Genomic DNA, 20,009 nt, shown 5'->3' on the forward strand with positions numbered 1-20,009 from the left:
CAAAGAAAACTTGTGCGCCGGCAGTGAGTTCGAACAACTGGGTACAGCAAACATGTCAATAGAAAGAAAAAGAGCTTATTCAAACCACTAGAATAACTAAAATTATTGAAACCAGGTCACATCTCAATACTTACAAACGATAAGACAAAGTAATTTGGATTTTCGTTTAATAATAAAATTGGTAATTCTAAATATAAAATCTATAGAAATGCGGATTCTAGAGTGGGATTCACGTTATAAAGTCAGCAACAGATTAAGGCTGTTTGGTACACCTTTTTATTTTTATTTAAATTGGATAATCTTTTTCAATATAATTGCTAAGATCATTATAAGGTGCGTACAGATATACGCGCCGCGAACATGAGCAATTCACTTTTAATCAGCTGATTATATCTGTATTTTTACAGAAACGGTGAGATACAGATATAAAAAGCTTGGCATCAGCTGATTGAAAGTGAATTGCTCATGTTCGCGGCGCGTAAATCTGTAAGCACCTCATGAGTGAGAAAAAGTGAGAACTGAAATTTTTAAGTGGTTTAATAAGCGAGTTATGGGTTGTTGAAGTGCTAACTCCGTTTTCTTTCCAGATCATAAACGGTTTCGAATTTTCGATTGGAGTTTTTTTTAATACATTCAGTATATCATTGGCTTTCTTCTAATATGCGTTTTCCGCGATTAATGCAAAAATAAACAAGTTATCGAATTTACAAAAAAATGTTACATTTTTATTTATGAACGATATGGGGAATAAAATGTTTTTGTTTGGAAAGATACATTTTACGAATTTTTAAGAGAAGTTCTAATAATATAGTTGAAACCGTTTATGATCTGGAAAGAAAACGGAAACTGGAAAGTTAGCACTTCAACAACCCATAACTCGCTTATTAGACCACTTGAAAATTATAGTTGCCACTTTTTCTCACTCTTATAATGATCTTAACAATTATATTGAAAATTTTTATCAATTTAAAATAATGAAAAAAGTGTGCCGAACAGCCTTAACATTAATTTGCTTACTTGTCAAACATTAGACAAAGCGAACGACTCCATCCTTTACTAGCTCCACACCGCTGCCAAATTGCTTTCAGACTACTTAGAAATACGATGATGAACTACCAAAATACGAAAATGTATTATTAAATCAAGATAGAATATATTTCGTCACTGCAATGTAATTATATTAGATATTAATTTTATATTATTGATATTAGATCAGATATACCAAGATGATTGAATAACAGCTGTCTAGAATGGACGGCGGTGGTAACAGAGAATCGGCAACTTTGCCAGTTCAGCTTTCGCAGCCGCTGCCTTAAGGTGCGTACAGACTTTCGCTCTGCTCCGCAACCGAACGTCACTCCAGCAGAGCGATTGATGATCGACCGGCGAGCAACAGTAAAGACCGGGGAACGCGAGAAGATCTAACATCTTCCGTAACGTTCATGATGGGTGCGTGGGCGGAGCGACTGTGGTTCGATGGTGGTACGAGGGCGGAATGAGGGAGGAGCGTGCTCGGTGCGGGTTGGAAGCGGGCTGAGCATGAGCGGATTAAGAGCTTATAACTCTCTTCCTATTGAAATAGAATGTATTGAGAGCTGAGAAAGGTTCAAGAATGCAATAAAAGCTAAATTTGAACGATGCATCTCCGTACAGTTTAGAGGAAAGCTTCAACTGTTGGCGCGTGAAGGCATTTTTTTTTGCAAACATATTTTTTAACTACGGTAGTTTGTATGTTCTGATTTTCTTCTTTTCTTTTCTCTCTTTTATAATTTACTTTTTTGAGTACTGTACTCAATACTTTTGACGTGTCAAATACTACCAACCTTTGCTTGATACTGTAGTGTTATATGACGAAAATTAAACTAACTAACATACCACTATATTATTTTGACAACATCAACGTCATTTTCTTTCAATTATGGAGAAATACCACTACATCTCTTACCATACAATCAAATTGAATAAGGAAAAGCTGGAGAAGGAAAATAACAAGGAAGATGAGGAGAGAAAGAAAGATAATAATGAATGGCCATAAAAGTTGTTTCGAAAATACTAACCTGAAGTATGCTTTAACGAATATCGGTATGTTTCCAGTTGAGATCTGAGTTCCTTTCTTTCCAGGTAAGTTTTGGATGCCCACTCCTCACCACTGAAAAACTTCTCAATGTCAAGTGTGACACAGAGGTCACGAGGCGGGTCCGCATTGATCGTGTCTTCACTGCTCTCAGTTGGAAAAGATGGGTTTGCACTGGTACTAGCGCCTTCAATCACTCTGTTTACATTTTTGGCCAATCTGGCTATTCTTGCACGGTTTTCTTCCTTTCTCTTTTTGTAATCTTCAATGAAGTATGGAACTTCAGGTTGACGGCCTACAATAAAGCATAAATATCATAAAAAACAATGTATTAGTGGAAATGTTCTATTCCAAGTAATTGTTCCTACGTAATTCTATACGTGTAAAAGTCGGTTCTTCACTTTATTATAGTATATATTCAAGAAGCGCTACCAGAAAAGCTTTCTTATGTAACAAAACTGGACAAATACTTTGTAGCTACTTTGAAGATTGGTTCATTCACTATTGTTAAGCCTCTGTAATATTTTAGGGCCATAAATGCAAATATTTGTGAATGGGTCAGAAATAAAACTGAGAGATCATGTAATGTTTTGCATGCTATTTTCAAACCAAAAAATATGAAAATTTGATTTAATTGAATCTATCAATTACACCCACATATTTCATTGCACGATGTCCTTTATAACAGTTTAAAGTGATAAACATAATAGCATAACTGAAATTATATAATTAAAAATATATATATTGTAGCGTCAAAGGTGAATTTACTTGTCCAGAAAACCACTGCTGATTGAGGAAACCGCATACAGTCTACTGACACCCGCCATAAAAAGGTAATCCACAAAGCTACCAAGTAATTGTGTTTGGCTTAAGAATTATTGAAACTATTATAAAAAAATGCCACAAATCTATATAATATAGCAAAGCAGATACTGCTCAGTTATTCTATCAAGTTCATCATAATAAGGAAAGTTCGTTGATTTAGATCCGTATTCAGAGATGATTTTTCAAAGCTTTGTTGGTCAAGGTTACTTCTATAAAGGTACAAACACACTGAAGGCGGAGCGGAGCGTGGCGTGGTGTGGTCAGAGCGTTCATGATACACACTGGAAGCGTCTGAGCGTCAAGCGTCAAGGGCCTAGTAGAGTACAAGAGTAGACCAGACTGGCACACGCTCTGTGACACTCCGCTTGTAGATGTAGACGATCCAATAAACAAACCAGCTTGTTCCAAAGTTTGACACCACGCTCCGCTCCGCTCCGCTCTGCGAGTAGACGCTTCCAGTGTGTTGCAGCTCATTACTTAACATGGTATTGTTCACGACGCTCCGCTCCGCTTTCAGTGTGTTTGTACCCTAAGCATGCTTGAAATGGAAACCGTATACATAAACGTACATACGGAAAGAACAAATTGAAACTATGAGTAGGCAAGCATACTTGAAACCTCATTTGAAAAAATCTCGCTTTCAAATCAGTGGAGTTTTTATTTTAAATGAGACGATATTTATTATTAGATTAAGAAAGATTAAAACAAAATATAAAAGAACGATAAATGTTTGTTGGAACAGATGAATTATATAAACTATTTCAAATTGTATTTTCAAATCTATGATTGAATAGTGCAATTTATGATTGGCTGCAACCCATGAGATTATAATTTCTAGTCATAAGTTGAATATATTTTCAAGAAGCAATACAATAATCATACTTGACAAGTAGTCAAGTGACCTTGATGAACATAGAATTCTTTTCAAGAAGATTTCTCAAGCCGTTCTCAACAGGATATGTGCATAATGCTTATTCGAGACGTCTTGAAATTGTTTCTGGATAAGGCTCAAATTTCTTCTTCCTTGTGGATTCTTCTATTCTTCGGGAAAAGCCATGTCAAGAAAAAGAGAGATGAGCTCAACTACAAGTAAAGAAGGATATATTGGCTGATAGGAAGGAATTAAAGCTTATCAGCCTACAATAAAATTCTACTCTACAAACAAATACTGAGACCTGCCTGGTTGTATAGTGCGCAACTGTGGGGCTGTACAGCAGACAGCAAAATTGGCATAATCCATGCTCCATATTTCATCAGGAACGCCGACCTTCATAGAGACCTTCAGGTGGAGACAGTCAAGGAGATGATTGTAAAAACAGCCATGAATGAATGAGTTGAGTAATTTATTCAATAAAACAATTGATTTGAAATTTATATGAGGATAAAAGTATCAAGATAAACTTGTCATTGCACAAATCCCACGTTCATATTCCACATTTTTGTCATGCATGTATGTAACTATTGAGCGACAATAAATAAGCTTATGAAAAACATAACAAATCATTTCATAAATCATTGTACAATAGTATCCATTAATAATAATAACAATAATAATAATCATAATAATAATAATAGCTTTATTGGCATTCATGAAATGAACAAAAGCCTCTCAATTGAGGTAATTTTGGTTGGCAGTTACAAAAAAAAACATCTTGAAATGACAAAATTTCCAATATATTGAATTTTATTTAGTAAATTTTACAAATTGTCCATGATTCTTTGCCGACAACAGCCAGGGATCGGAGAAGGTGGCAAAGAATCGTTGTATCCGAACAAGCTGAATTATCTTGTCTTATTTCATTAGGCAATTTAATAACTTTCTGACATAGAAATAGCTGATTATAGTAAATAGTAATTGTAGTAATTAGCAGTGAACAGTAGTACAGATTAGATACCAATATTAATAATTTATTCTTTCAGAATTGCTTTTTAGAAATCAACATTATTTTATGAATAGGCAGACCATAATCAACAGCAAAGAGTATAACGCTAGCGCGTGAACTTGCAACTGTAATAATTGTATGGGTGGAAAAGAAAAATAATCTTGAGCTAGATAGGTTAAAGAATAACGTGGCTTACAAATAATTTTAAATTTAGGTGGGCTACCTACAATGTTTTCAGTTGAGAAATATCAGACCAGAATAGACTAGAGATAGAGTGAGTAAACGAACAGTGGAGAGAGAAAGTAAAGTTTCTCCTTCTACAACTGCTTACCACTCCTACCCTTATGGTAAGTTGGAGGGGAGGAGACTCCTCCCCTTCTCAACACACTAAGGGGCGAGGCCACACGAAGAGTTTTTTCATGCGTTTTCAGGCGAGTCGGCAGGGCAGGAAGCTCTCTGATTGGCTGATATGGTCTTGATCTAACACCAAGACGCCTGTAGTCTACTAGAAGCCGCGAGACTCAACTCAGTTTTTTTTAGAGTGTGGGTAAACGTTTGTCAGTTCGTTCTCAGCAGCGGTATGAATGCAGAGTGAGAGGGGAAGTGTGAGAGAGACATTCCCACCACTATGTCCCTACAATACCAGCGACTTTTTTCACCGTTTGAGGGTCATGTTATTATCTCGTAGCCTCTAACACATTCAAACCTATTTCACAGACACTAAAAAGGCAAATGCAGTACGGCTAAGAATTTCAGCGATGCCATAATTGTGTACAATAGATACTTTTCAAACTCTTAAAAAATTTAACCACTTACATTTGAAATTACACACCAGATATTGGTAAATAAGTTTCAAGGTTTCAGATTCAACTTGATGGATGAAATAGAAAAATACTTACAGAATAATCTTCAAATTTCTATCAACTTCCTGTAATTCTAAATATAGAGATGAAAATTACTGAGATGTTGCAATTATTCAAATGCAAATGATTCAACTATTTTATTATTAAACGAAAATCCATATTGAATGCTGTAATTCACCCCGAAGACTTCTGCTACAGCAAATATTGACAACAGGGTAAACAGCTAGATGGAAATTCGATGAGCGCTACTATTCAAAAATTATTTGTCAGCCCAGGAATCGAACCCAGTACCTCCTAATTGCCGGTCAGGAATGCTTACCCTTACACTAAACTGACAATCTCTGGATAGCAGCGCTCATATTATACGAAGCCATAGTGGCCAGTCAGTCTACAGATGAAAATTACTGAGATGTTGCAATTATTCAAATGCTAATGATTCAACAATCCTAATATATTAAGCGAGCAATTTCTGTATATCTCTTTATATTTTTATACCTGGTTATTTTTATATCTGGTTATCTAGTTATTCATGTTCAACGGAACTCGAAAACGGCTCTAAAGATTTTTACGAAATTTGGAACACAGTAGGTTTATGATATAAAAATTCGATTGCACTAGGTTTCATCCTTGGGAAAACTCGATGAACGACATTAAAAGGATAATTCATCCTTGGCTAAAACTTTCGTCGTCTGTGGATAGTAAAAAGTGAGCGAGTGATTCTGTGGAAAATCAAAATATCGCATCCCCGTAGTTCATAAGCTGACGTATAGCCAGCTGTAAAATATAAACACGATCATTTTAGAGAATTGTATTCTGTTCATCAATAAATAGAAATAACGAGCGAAGCTCGGTGCCCCGATATTTTTATTATTAAACGAAAATCCAAATTAAATGCTGTAATTCACCCCGAACACTAGCTATTGATAATTTTTAAATGATTAATTTCATTCTCATTATTAATATCCGTCTTCGGGGTGAATTACAGCATTTTTTTCAAATTCAAATTCATTTATTTGCCATAGAATAATACAGATTGATAAAATAAATATTCTAACTTACAAAATGGCACTACCGGCAAAGAAGACTTGTGCGCCGGCAGTGAGTTCGAACAACTGGGTACAGCAAACATGTCAATAGAAAGAAAAAGAGCTTATTCAAACCACTAGAATAACTAAAATTATTGAAACCAGGTCACATCTCAATACTTACAAACGATAAGACAAAGTAATTTGGATTTTCGTTTAATAATAAAATTGGTAATTCTAAATATAAAATCTATAGAAATGCGGATTCTATAGTGGGATTCACGTCATAAAGTCAGCACCAGATTAAGGCTGTTTGGTACACCTTTTTATTTTTATTTAAATTGGATAATCTTTTTCAATATAATTGCTAAGATCATTATAAAGGTGCGTACAGATATATGCGCCGCGAACATGAGCAATTCACTTTTAATCAGCTGATTATATCTGTATTTTTACAGAAACGGTGAGATACAGATATAAAAAGCTTGGCATCAGCTGATTAAAAGTGAATTGCTCATGTTCGCGGCGCGTAAATCTGTACACACCTCATGAGTGAGAAAAAGTGACAACTGAAATTTTTAAGTGGTTTAATAAGCGAGTTATGGGTTGTTGAAGTGCTAACTCCGTTTTCTTTCCAGATCATAAACGGTTTCGAATTTTCGATTGGAGTTTTTTTTAATACATTCAGTATATCATTGGCTTTCTTCTAATATGCGTTTTCCGCGATTAATGAAAAAATAAACAAGTTATCGAATTTACAAAAAAATGTTACTTTTTTATTTATGAACGAAATGGGGAATAAAATGTTTTTGTTTGGTAAGATACATTTTACGAATTTTTAAGAGAAGTTCTAATAATATAGTCGAAACCGTTTATGATCTGGAAAGAAAACGGAAACTGGAAAGTTAGCACTTCAACAACCCATAACTCGCTTATTAGACCACTTGAAAATTATAGTTGCCACTTTTTCTCACTCTTTTAATGATCTTAACAATTATATTGAAAAATATTATCCAATTTAAATAATGAAAAAAATGTGCCGAACAGCCTTAACATTGATTTGCTTACTTGTCAAACATTAGACAAAGCGAAGACTCCATCCTTTACTAGCTCCACACCGCTGCCAAATTGCTTTCAGACTACTTAGAAATACGATGATGAACTACCAAAATACGAAAATGTATTATTAAATCAAGATAGAATATATTTCGTCACTGCAATGTAATTATATTAGATATTATTAATTTTATATTATTGATATTAGATCAGATATACCAAGATGATTGAATAACAGCTGTCTAGAATGGACGGCGGTGGTAACAGAGAATCGGCAACTTTGCCAGTCTATCATTTCCACTGACAAGAATCACATCCGGCGCCGTAACCGGGGGAACAGCCGTCCGGCAGTACGCCATCTCGTGTATTCCTGGGCTAAGGGGGGTCCGGCGATGACAGTTCCCCCCCCCCCAAAGTGACCCACCAACTGCGGGTAATTATCAACTGCGAGCAAATGATTGACACTTGGACATATAATATTATAAGGGCCGTTTGCACAGTGACAGGTTGAGCTAAATTTCATTTTTAACTGGATTAAATCCGTATCAAGTCTCGTTTGTTATAATGTGTTTCATTTTGAGTTCAATGGAATGAGGAGCATTACGATAAAGCCAATGGAAAGAGTTTGATCATTGCATTGAGTTTTCGAGACGAGGGATTTGGATGTTAATATTTAAACTATTTCTGGTAGGATAATTATGATGAATTTCTGTAAATAGGGAATTGTTTCTTTTAATAAAAATTAAAAGGTTTTTAATGAAGAGCTGTTTAATATTCAAAACTGGAAATTCGAGGAACAACAAATGAGTAGGGTATCTGTTTTTTTTTTTCAAAAGAAGCGTTTTAATGAGTGATCTTTGTTAAACTGCAAGGGGCTGCAATACATTAGATGAGGCACCCCCCCCCCACGCCAAGATGCCATATTCGAGCAGGGACTGAACATAAGCATGATAAACGTTCCTACAGTACCGGCACCCAGGACTTGCCCTAGCTGACCAAAAGCGAAGTTCAGCTTTCGCAGCCGCTGCCTCAAGGTGCGTACAGACTTTCGGTCTGCTCCGCAACCGAACGTCACTCCAGCAGAGCGATTGATGATCGACCGGCGAGCAACAGTAAAGACCGGGGAACGCGAGAAGATCTAACATCTTCCGTAACGTTCATGATGGGTGCGTGGGCGGAGCGACTGTGGTTCGATGGTGGTACGAGGGCGGTACTAGGGCGTTATGAGGGAGGAGCGTGCTCGGTGCGGGTTGGAAGCGCGAATATGTGTAAGCAGCTTAAGGTACTGAACATGAGCGGATTAAGAGCTTATAACTCTCTTCCTATTGAAATAGAATGTATTGAGAGCTCAGAAAGGTTCAAGAATGCAATAAAAGCTAAATTGAACGATGCATCTCCGTACAGTTTAGAGGAAAGCTTCAACTGTTGGCGCGTGAAGGAATTTTTTTGGAAGCATATTTTTTCAACTCGTTTGTATGTTCTGATTATCTTCTTTTCTTTTCTCTTTTTTATAATTACTTTCTTGAGTACTGTACTCAATACTTTTGACGTGTCATTTACTACCTAGCTTTGCTTGATGCTGTAGTGTTATAAGGCGAAAATTAAACTAACATACCACTATATTATTTTGACACTATCAACGTCATTTCCTTTCAATTATGGAGATATACCACTACATCTCTTACCATACAATCAAATTGAATAAGGAAAAGCTGGAGAAGGAAAATAACAAGGAAGATGAGGAGAGAAAGAAAGATAATAATGAATGGCCATAAAAGTTGTTTCGAAAATACTAACTAACCTGAAGTATGCTTTAACGAATATCGGTATGTTTCCAGTTGATATCTGAGTTCCTTTCTTTCCAGGTAAGTTTTGGATGCCCACTCCTCACCACTGGAAAACTTCTCAATGTCAAGTGTGACACAGAGGTCACGAGGCGGGTCCGCATTGATCGTGTCTTCACTGCTCTCAGTTGGAAAAGATGGGTTTGCACTGGTACTAGCGCCTTCAATCACTCTGTTCACATTTTTGGCCAATCTGGCTATTCTTGCACGGTTTTCTTCCTTTCTCTTTTTGTAATCTTTGATGAAGTATGGAACTTTGAGTTGACGGCCTACAATAAAACATAAATATCATCAAAAACAGTGGATTAGTGGAAATGTTCTATTCCAAGTAATTGTTCCTATGTAATTCTATACGTGTATAAGCCAGTTCTTTACTTTTTTATAGTATATATTTAAAAAGCGCTACCAGAAAAGCTTTCTTAGGTAACAAAACTGGACAGATACTTTGTAGCTACTTTGAAGATTGGTTCATTCACTCTTGTTAAGCCACTGTAATATTTTAGGGCCAGAAATGCAAATATTTGTGAATGGGTCAGAAATAAAACTGAGAGATTCAATGTTTTGCTTGCTATTTTCAAACCAAAAAATATGAAAATTTGATTCAATTGAATCCATCAGTTACACCCACATATTCTCATTGCACGATGTCCTTTAAAACAGTTTAAAGTGATGAACATAATAACATAACTGAAATTATATAATTAAATATATATATATATATATATATATATATATATATATATTGTAGCGTCAAAGGTAAATTTACTTGTCCAGAAAACCACTGCTGATTGAGGAAACCGCATACAGTCTACTGACAACCCGCAATAACAAGGTAACCAATCCTCTGAGCTACCAAGTAATTGTGTTTGGCTTAAGAATTATTGAAACTCTTATAAAAAAAGGCCACAAATCTTTATAATATAGCAAAGCAGATACTGCTCAGTTATTCTATCAAGTTCATCATAATAAGGAAAGTTCGTTAATTTAGGACCGTATTCAGAGATGATTTTTCAAAGCTTTGTTTGTCAAGGCTACTTCTATAAAGGTACAAACACACTGAAGACGGAGCGGAGCGTGGCGTGGTGTGGTCAGAGCGTTCATGATACACACTGGAAGCGTCTGAGCGTCAAGCGTCAAGGGCCTAGTAGAGTACAAGAGTAGACCAGCCTGGCACACGCTCTGTGACACTCCGCTTGTAGACGATCCAATAAACAAACCAGCTTGTTCCAAAGTTTGACGCCACGCTCCGCCCCGCTCTGCGAGTAGACGCTTCCAGTGTGTTGCAGCTCATTACTTAACATGATCTTGTTCACGACGCTTTGCTCCGCTTTCAGTGTGTTTGTACCCTAAGCATGCTTGAAATGGAAACCGTATACATAAACGTAAATACGGAAAGAACAAATTGAAACTATGAGTAGGCAAGCGTACTTGAAACCACATTTGAAAAAATCTCGCTTTCAAATCAGTGGAGTTTTTTTTAAAGTAGACGATATTTATTATTAGATAAGAGAAATTGAAACAAAATGTACAGAACGATAAATGTTTGTTGGAAGAGATGAATGATATAAACTATTTCAAATTGTATTTTTAAATCTTTGATTGAATAGTGCAATTTATGACTGGCTGCAACCCATGAGATTATAATTTCTAGTCATATGCATGGTAAAGTTGAATATTTTCAATAAGCAATACAATAATCATACTTGACAAGTAGTCAAGTGACCTTGATGAACACAGAATTCTTTTCAAGCCGTTCTCAACATTGCTCAAATTTCTTCTTCCTTGTGGATTCTTCTATTCTTCGGGAAAAGCCATGTCAAGAAAAAGAGAGATGAGCTCAACTACAAGTACAGTAGGATATATTGGCTGATAGGAAGGAATTCAAGCTTATCAGCCTACAATGAAATTCTACTCTACAAACAAATACTGAGGCCTGTCTGGTTGTATAGTGCGCAACTGTGGGGCTGTACAGCAGACAGCAAAATTGGCATAATCCATGCTCCATATTTCATCAGGAACGCCGACCTTCATAGAGACCTTCAGGTGGAGACAGTCAAGGAGATCATTGTAAAAACAGCCATGAATGAATGAGTTGAGTAATTTATTCAATAAAACAATTGATTTGAAATTTATATGAGGATAAAAGTATCAAGATAAACTTCTCATTGCACAAATCCCACGTTCATATTCCACATTTTTGTCATGCATGTATGTAACTATTGAGCGACAATAAATAAGCTTATGAAAAACATAACAATTCATTTCATAAATCATTGTACAATAGTATCCATTAATAATAATAATAATCATAATAATAATAGCTTTATTGGCATTCATGAAATGAACCAAAGCCTCTCAATTGAGGTAATTTTTGGTTGGCAGTTACAAAAAAAAAATATCTTGAAATAACAAAATTTACAATATATTGAATTTTATTTAGTAAATTTTACAAATTGTCCATGATTCTTTGCCGACAACAGCCAGGGATCGGAGAAGGTGGCAAAGAATCGTTGTATCCGAACAAGCTGAATTATCTTGTCTTATTTCATTAGGCATACGTAACAATGTACTTGCCAATTTAATAACTTTCTGACATAGAAATAGCTGATTATAGTAAATAGTAATAATTGTGGTAATTAGCAGTGAACAGTAGTACAGATTAGATACCAATATTAATAATTTATTCTTTCAGAGTTGCTTTTTAGAAATCAACATTATTTTATGAATAGGCAGACCATAATCAACAGCAAAGAGTATAACGCTAGCGCGTGAACTTGCAACTGTTGATATGGGTGGAAAAGAAAAATAATCTTGAGCTAGATAGGTTAAAGAATAATGTGGCTTACAAATTATTTTAAATTTAGGTGGGCTACCTACAATGTTTTCAGTTGAGAAATATCAGACCAGAATAGACTAGAGATAGAGTGAGTAAACGAACAGTGGAGAGAGAAAGTAAAGTTTCTCCTTCTACAACTGCTTACCACTCCTACCCTTATGGTAAGTTGGAGGGGAGGAAACTCCTCCCCTTCTCAACACACTAAGGGGCGAGGCCACACGAAGAGTTTTTTCATGCGTTTTCAGGCGAGTCGGCAGGGCAGGAAGCTCTCTGATTGGCTGATATGGTCTTGATCTAACACCAAGACGCCTGTAGTCTACTAGAAGCCGCGAGACTCAACTCAATTTTTTTAGAGTGTGGGTAAACGTTTGTTAGTTCGTTCTCAGCAGCGGTATGAATGTAGAGTGAGAGGGGAAGTGTGAGACAGACATTCCCACCACTATGTCCCTTCAATACCAGCGACTTTTTTCACCGTTTGAGGTTCATGTTATTATATCGTAGCCTCTAACACATACAAACCTATTTCACAGACACTAAAAAGGCAAATGCAGTACAGCTAAGAATTTCAGCGATGCCATAATTGTGTACAATAGATACTTTTCAAACTCTTAAAAAATTTAACCACTTACATTTAAAATTACACACCAGATATTGGTAAATAAGTTTCAAGGTTTCAGATTCAACTTGATGGATGAAATAGAAAAATACTTACAGAATAATCTTCAAATTTCTATCAACTTCCTGTAATTCTAAATATAGAGATGAAAATTACTGAGATGTTGCAATTATTCAAATGCAAATGATTCAACTATTTTATTATTAAACGAAAATCCATATTAAACTCCATTGTATGTTCTGATTTTCTTCTTTTTTTCTCTCTTTTATAATTACTTTTTTGAGTACTGTACTCAATACTTTTGACTTGTCATTTATACCTAGCTTTGCTTGATGCTGTAGTGTTATATGGCGAAAATTAAACTAATTGACAACATCAACGTCATTTTCTTTCAATTATGGAGATATACCACTACATCTCTTACCATACAATCAAATTGAATAAGGAAAACAACAAGGTGGAGGGGGAGAAGAAAATACATGATAATAATAAATGGCCATAAAAGTTGTTTCGAAAATACTAACCTGAAGTATGCTTTAACGAATATCGGTATGTTTCCAGTTGATATCTGAGTTGCTTTCTTTCAAGGTAAGTTTTGGATGCCCACTCCTCACCACTGAAAAACTTCTCAATGTCAAGTGTGACACAGAGGTCACGAGGCGGGTCCGCATTGATCGTGTCTTCACTGCTCTCAGTTGAAAAATATGGGTTTGCACTGGTACTAGCGCCTTCAATCACTCTGTTCACATTTTTGGCCAATCTGGCTATTCTTGCACGGTTTTCTTCCTTTCTCTTTCTGTAATCTTCAATGAAGTATGGAACTTCAGGTTGACGGCCTACAATAAAGCATAAATATCATCAAAAACAGTAGAATAGAACATGGCCAACTAAGATTGTTCAGCATATTACATACAATACATCACTAGCACTATAAGAGAAAGCAATCTATCATAAAGTTGGTTAAAAAACAAAAGATATGACATAATATACACTTTGTTTTGGTGGTTATCGAGATATTAAAGATTTTCATTGGCTCAAAAAATTAATTTTGGCTGATATTGTAGTTTTGTAGTATTGTATTGGCTGAAAATGTTTCATTTAAAAAAAAAGATGCAGTGTGCTTGACATTTTAATTCAATAGGAAAGACAATCAAGTGAACAATTTCATGCAGGTGAGTATGAGAAAATTAACTTCAAATTGATAGAAATAGGAACATGTCGAAAGAAATATAGGCCAATAACACGTCTCTATAAATCAATCAAGAGATTTCTATTTTACATAAAATATCCTCAGTAATAACACATTTTGGTGTTCAGTGGCCTGTTTCAAGAAATTTCTCAACACCATGAAATATTATAAAGGTACAGTATTGTATGATTCCAAACTAAAAAAAAAAATGACTAATATAAAAAAGAATACAATGAATGTAAGAAAAACATCACATAATATAATAATTATAGTTAAAACACAGACTTTTGATTGTTTTAAAAAACATCAATTACAAAAATTGAGGAAATAATTTCAATAGATATGATTTGAAATGTTTGTCATGATCATAAGGAGTTCAATAAAGTTAAAAGAGTAATAACAGTAAATTAGAGCGTTTATTAACCAAAAGGCTTTCAAGACGTGAAATCACAAAACGCTGTTGTTACACTGAACAGTTACACTAATGCCATTAAAACCTCAACCATAAATCACGCTTATATTGAAACAATCTACTAGAAACGCACAGTCCATTCTGTATGTACAATAATATTAGTTTAACTACATGCGTGCAAACAACATACAATATGTTTTTTATTAATAAGTTGCAAAAAGAATTACATGCCAAGTGCAGTGTTTTGTTCTAAAATATAATTCTCATGTCAAATAACACAACATTACAAACTCAACACATGCAACCTGAAATCTTTGATGAATCCATAATAATCTCTTGAATGAGCTATTCATATAAACACATCATTCAAATAATTAGTGAGTAATCTCAAGTACAATAATGAAAAAATAACAAGACATCATTCAAATAATTGGTGAGAAAACTCAAGTACAATAATGAAAAAAATACAAAATAACAAGACAATAAGAAGTATAAAAGTGATATGTGTATAATGTATTTGATGCGTGTAGATCTGCACACAGATTAACAACAATAAACTGAATACAGCTACAGAAATACAATAGGAAATACTCTATCCATTTATATACAAATTTGAGGAACATTAGAAATGTCAAAAGTGCAAGAGTGCTATTATAGCCGCACAGAAGTGCCCTTATTAATATTCATTTCGCATGTATAGATTGCAACTTTTATCACAAGAAAATTATTTTCATGGCAGTTTTATGTTTAAACAGAAACTTTCAGTTCTGGACATGCTAAGAAGATATTCTTTTTTCAAAATATCATCAGGAGCCATCTTGATGTACGGCTACTATAGTACGAGTTAAAATTCAAAATAAAAATAGTCTATTTAACCCTACAGAGACACACTTACTTTATGCTAACACAGTAGACACATTGGGGTGTTTAACACCCCAATATAATTTTGCATTTTTCTTTGAAAAATATGAAAAAAACAAGTACTTAGACCAAACTTCATCATTTCTTAATCATTTTTGTTCCAAGTGCATACAGAAATCAAAAGTAAAGCATTAATATTTATACTAATTTCAGAAGTACGTATGTTCCGCCTAAGTTTTGGAGTTCCTAATCCGGTTTGAACGAATGGCTTGATCATTGCCAGTGACAACTTCATCAAAAACTCATGTCTCTTCATTTTATTGCTTTGAATCTCAAGTTGTAGAGAATCATAGCATTCATTCCAATTTCATCCATCATCCCATACCACATTCGTAGTGACAATACAAGTAAATCTTTGTAATAAAAGTGTTTGATAAAAGTGCTACGTAAAAGACACTCTGGGGTGTTAGACACCCCAAACGAAGAACAAGATGAGCTGGTGACCTTGTAGAATGCTATTACTGACTGGAAGTGGTGTGGAGAGTAGTTAACAATACTACAAACCTAATTTAGACTGGGCATAAATTCCCATCTGTTTGATATTGTCAACTGTAGAACAGAAAAAAAATCCCTGGGGTGTAAAACACCCCAGTGTGTCTCTTTAGGGTTAAAAGATCGAATAATGACAAACAACGTCAAACATTACAAAATGCCAATAACAGTGCATTATATAAATCTGAATACAACAAGAATGGAAACAAAACATAATGTTTTATAGCTTGTTTATCCAAGAGTAATGTTCAAAAGCAGAAATTGAAAAAAGAATACTTGATATAATGATTTACCATGCCATGGTGGTTTATCAGAACGAGAAAAAGAAGACTATAAGGCCAGTTTCAGAGCTCGCACGACAGTGATAGTCGCGTAGGCCTACCTTATGTGAGAATTAGGCTCAGGTCGAGAAGAGACTCGACTCTAGTCGAGAGCATGTGTTTTCAAACGGTGACAGTCGCGGAGACTATAGTGAGGTCCACGTTATAATGACAGTATTTGATCAACTTCGGTTTTGCTATCCTTGTCTATCATTCGACAAAGCCGGTGGTACTATCCTTTTCTAGGTCCACAACGATGACAATTATGTTTTTGACGGTGAAGAAATATAATTAATTAATGCAGAGAATTGGCATCGCTATTCTTCTATCTTTATCCACTGCCATTATAACGTGGACCACACTATAGAGTCGACTGGTCTGAGTGTCACCATTTGGAAACACGTGCTCTCGACTAGAGTAGAGTCTCTTGAGTCGCGATTTGAGCCTTAAAGTAGCCGCACGATCAGCTTTGTACGGATTTGCAGTAGCCAGACAAGTGCGACTGACAGACGGTCGAGCTCTGTGACAGGCCTAAGTACCGTATATACAAAGCGAACTATTCACAGATTTTTCTGAAGATTTTGAAGGGATTCTTCTCAATTACAGAACAAAACAATAAGGTACAACCTAACTTGAGTGTACAAGATAAAAGGAAAACTAATACAAAGCCTATATACCGGTATTGGTTGGAACATTTCTGAAGAGGTAACTTATTAAACAGTGCATTACACATAAGAGCAAGCCAATGTATACGTTATCCATTCCCTGCTTACAATCTAGCAACACACCAAATCCCCCAAAGCTGAATTTATCAGTTTGAAATTATACATACAGCTCCATTGCTGCTAAGGCTTCCTTAAATATTGCGATGTTGAAACTGGAATGTCTCAACTGATGTGAAATCCACGGGCATCATGGAACACCAAATGAGCAATTCTTAAAAGTATCCACGGTTGTACGCGGATTTCAGCTGAGAATTAACATACGACATTTTATTTAAGAACCTTACAAGACAAGAATAAAATTCTTAGGTTCAATTCAAGTTACTAGGTCTCAAAAACATAATAAAATCTTTCCAGGAAACTTCACTTGAATATGATAAACAACAATCAGCATTAATACAACTGCAAACTCAGATAACGAAAATTCTTGTAGAAGTGCATAACGCAGATTAAAATAGTTTTCAATAGTAAATCTTTGTAAAGTGAAAAATTGGATCAAAACACAGTTAATACATAGTGACTGTTAGCCATTTAAGTTAACAAATTTCTAGGTTCAACAGTCATAATGCTAAAAATATTGAATACCAACTTTTCTTATTAAGGCTAGCCTACTGGAATTATTGAAACACAATAAGTTATCAAGTACCCTTTTTAAATTATCAAAGCACAACAAACTAGTTTCAACTCTTCCCAAGAGCCAAGACTGAATTTACTATTGAATTGCATAGTAGTACTGTCAGGGCCTACCAGTTAAGTTACCGTATTAAATAAAATTAATTTCCTCTTCTCATTTGAAATATTATTATACATAATGTAACCACAAATAACTATTATCCGACTGCAAATTCATCAATAAATTTTCGAAATAATATTAAAAATGTTTTCTTGTTGCCAAGCTGGGTTAGGTACCGGTTTATGAACATAATAGCTAAATAGCTTGGCTGTTTTAATTGATATTAAACCAGAGATTGGAAATAAATTAAGTGAATGTATGTTTATCAACCATTTGAAAGTATAATCACAATAAATATAAATGATAAAAATAACAATATTTACCTGAAAATTCCATTATCTTGTTTACTTTGTCAGTTTGTCGCAGATGCACAAAACATAGGAGGAAAACAGATGTTACCAACCTTGCCATGGCAACGATTACTCAAAGCTCAAACTCAATTAGATTGATAGTTATTTTTGAATTTGAATTCTTTTTTTTGTTATGATAGATTAATGATTGCAAAAAACAAAAATTGATAGAACAAGATTCTATTTTCTAACAAGCTGTAAGGGCATCATCAGCTTAAGCTCTCAGCTCATGAAAGAAAGTGATTCAATTACTTCTACGTTATGAAGTTCGATCGTTCATCCGTGTTCTTGAAAGTATGCCTACATAGAATCATAGAGTAAAGATACTGTTGTCTCTGATGGAGATTACCGTATCTGTAAATCGTACGGTCTGTCTCTTCATACCCCCAAGGTAAATTATATGCTTTCTATGGCAAACCGCTTGAAAAAGATTTGAATGAGGTCAGGCCAGGTTGAGTTTCAGCTTAAAAAAGGTTTGAATGAGGTCAGGCCAGGTTGAGTTTCAGAGGATGGATTCAAAAGGTTGGGTTTCAAAAGGTTTGGGATTCAAAAGGTTCAGATCTGGCTCATAATGGTAACTGTAAGCAATGAAATATTGATATTTGGTTTCAACTACTCTCGAATCTAGCAATTTACAATAATTATTTACAATTCCGATTTGTTCAGACTGCATAGGCTGTTGAAAAGTTTTTTTTCAACTTGATACTTGAGGTCGTTACCAAGGACTGGAACTTCCATTTAGGCAGTGTCTGAATTCTCTGACTACAGTAAAATAACCTGCATGCTATTCCTTATGTGGAGTTGCTTGACTCCCAAAAAGAGGTTCCTCATAGTCATGAAAATCCTTTTCCAGGAGTTTATTTTCCACTGAGGTATAGAACCAAGAGACCCGTGTTTCCTATATTTTCCAAGGAAGGCTGCTGAAAAATCTTATTCCCTGGGATGAAAAGCTATTGTAGTTCACAGCCAGTTGGCTTCGGGGCACATCCAGTCTAGTGGCATGTCTTGTATTGTGGCTGTATTCATATACCACACCTTTTTTGAAATAGCTCCAGATACCTTTTGATATCAGCGAGCACAACACATAATAATTGACTGTACTGTATTGATGTGTTGGTTGACCCATTGAAATATATATTCGATTTATCTTTGGCGAAAGGTTTATTTCCTACAAGGTGGAAGATTTCCAAGGTAATACCCATTTTCAAGTCTGGCAGAAAGGATCTAATTGATAACTATCGTCCGATCTTCCTGCTTTCAGTCTTCGCAAAGGTTTTGGAGCATGTTTTGTATGGTGAGATTTTGTGTTACTCCCGTCCTCTGATATCGGACTGTCAACATGGGTTTCTCCCTGGAAGGTCTGTGGTCACCAATTTGATGGAGTTCACTATGGATGTTTCGAGGGTAATGGATTCTGGAGGTGAGGTTGATGTCATTTACACAGACTATGCAAAAGCATTTGATCGTGTTGATCAGGGAGCACTGTTGAGGAGACTTGATGATTTGGGTTTTTGTAAAATCTGGAATCTATGAACTTAAATGTAGTGATTGTGACAAATTCTATATTGGACAAATGGGTAGAAATTTCCATATCAGGTTTCGAGAACATATGCAAGCACTAAAATCTAAAAATTATACACAAAAGTCTGCATTTGCTGAAAACTTGATAGATTCAGGCCATAATTTTACAGATATAAATTCCAATATGAAAATACTTAATTATGGTAATAAAATTCAAAAACTGAATGTCAAAGAAGAATTCCATATTTATAGAGCAGCAAAATTAAACAGAGATAAAATAATACACCTAATCCAATTAGACACCAATAACCCCATTTTTGATAGGAT

The 20,009-nt window shown here is 35.1% G+C and overlaps 1 protein-coding gene across 6 annotated transcripts in view; it reads right to left on the reverse strand.

Annotated features, from left to right (window-relative positions):
* Positions 1-18,177, reverse strand: part of LOC111064501 — a 69,886-nt gene extending 51,709 nt beyond the window's left edge. For 5 of the 6 annotated variants that reach the window (XM_039442313.1, XM_039442312.1, XM_039442311.1 and 2 more), the window contains exons 1-4: positions 18,135-18,177; positions 13,547-13,858; positions 9,528-9,839; positions 2,058-2,369 (exon numbers count right to left, since the gene is read on the reverse strand). In XM_039442313.1, the coding sequence (XP_039298247.1) occupies positions 2,058-2,369; positions 9,528-9,839; positions 13,547-13,858; positions 18,135-18,147 (949 nt within the window). In that variant the 5' untranslated portion in view covers positions 18,148-18,177. The remainder of the gene's footprint in view (positions 1-2,057; positions 2,370-9,527; positions 9,840-13,546; positions 13,859-18,134) is intronic. The other variant, XM_039442314.1, reaches the window with a different exon arrangement.
* Between the last annotated feature and the right edge of the window lie 1,832 nt (positions 18,178-20,009).

This window comes from Nilaparvata lugens, chromosome X (genome assembly GCF_014356525.2).
Source record: "Nilaparvata lugens isolate BPH chromosome X, ASM1435652v1, whole genome shotgun sequence".
Taxonomy (NCBI): Eukaryota; Metazoa; Arthropoda; class Insecta; order Hemiptera; family Delphacidae; genus Nilaparvata; species Nilaparvata lugens.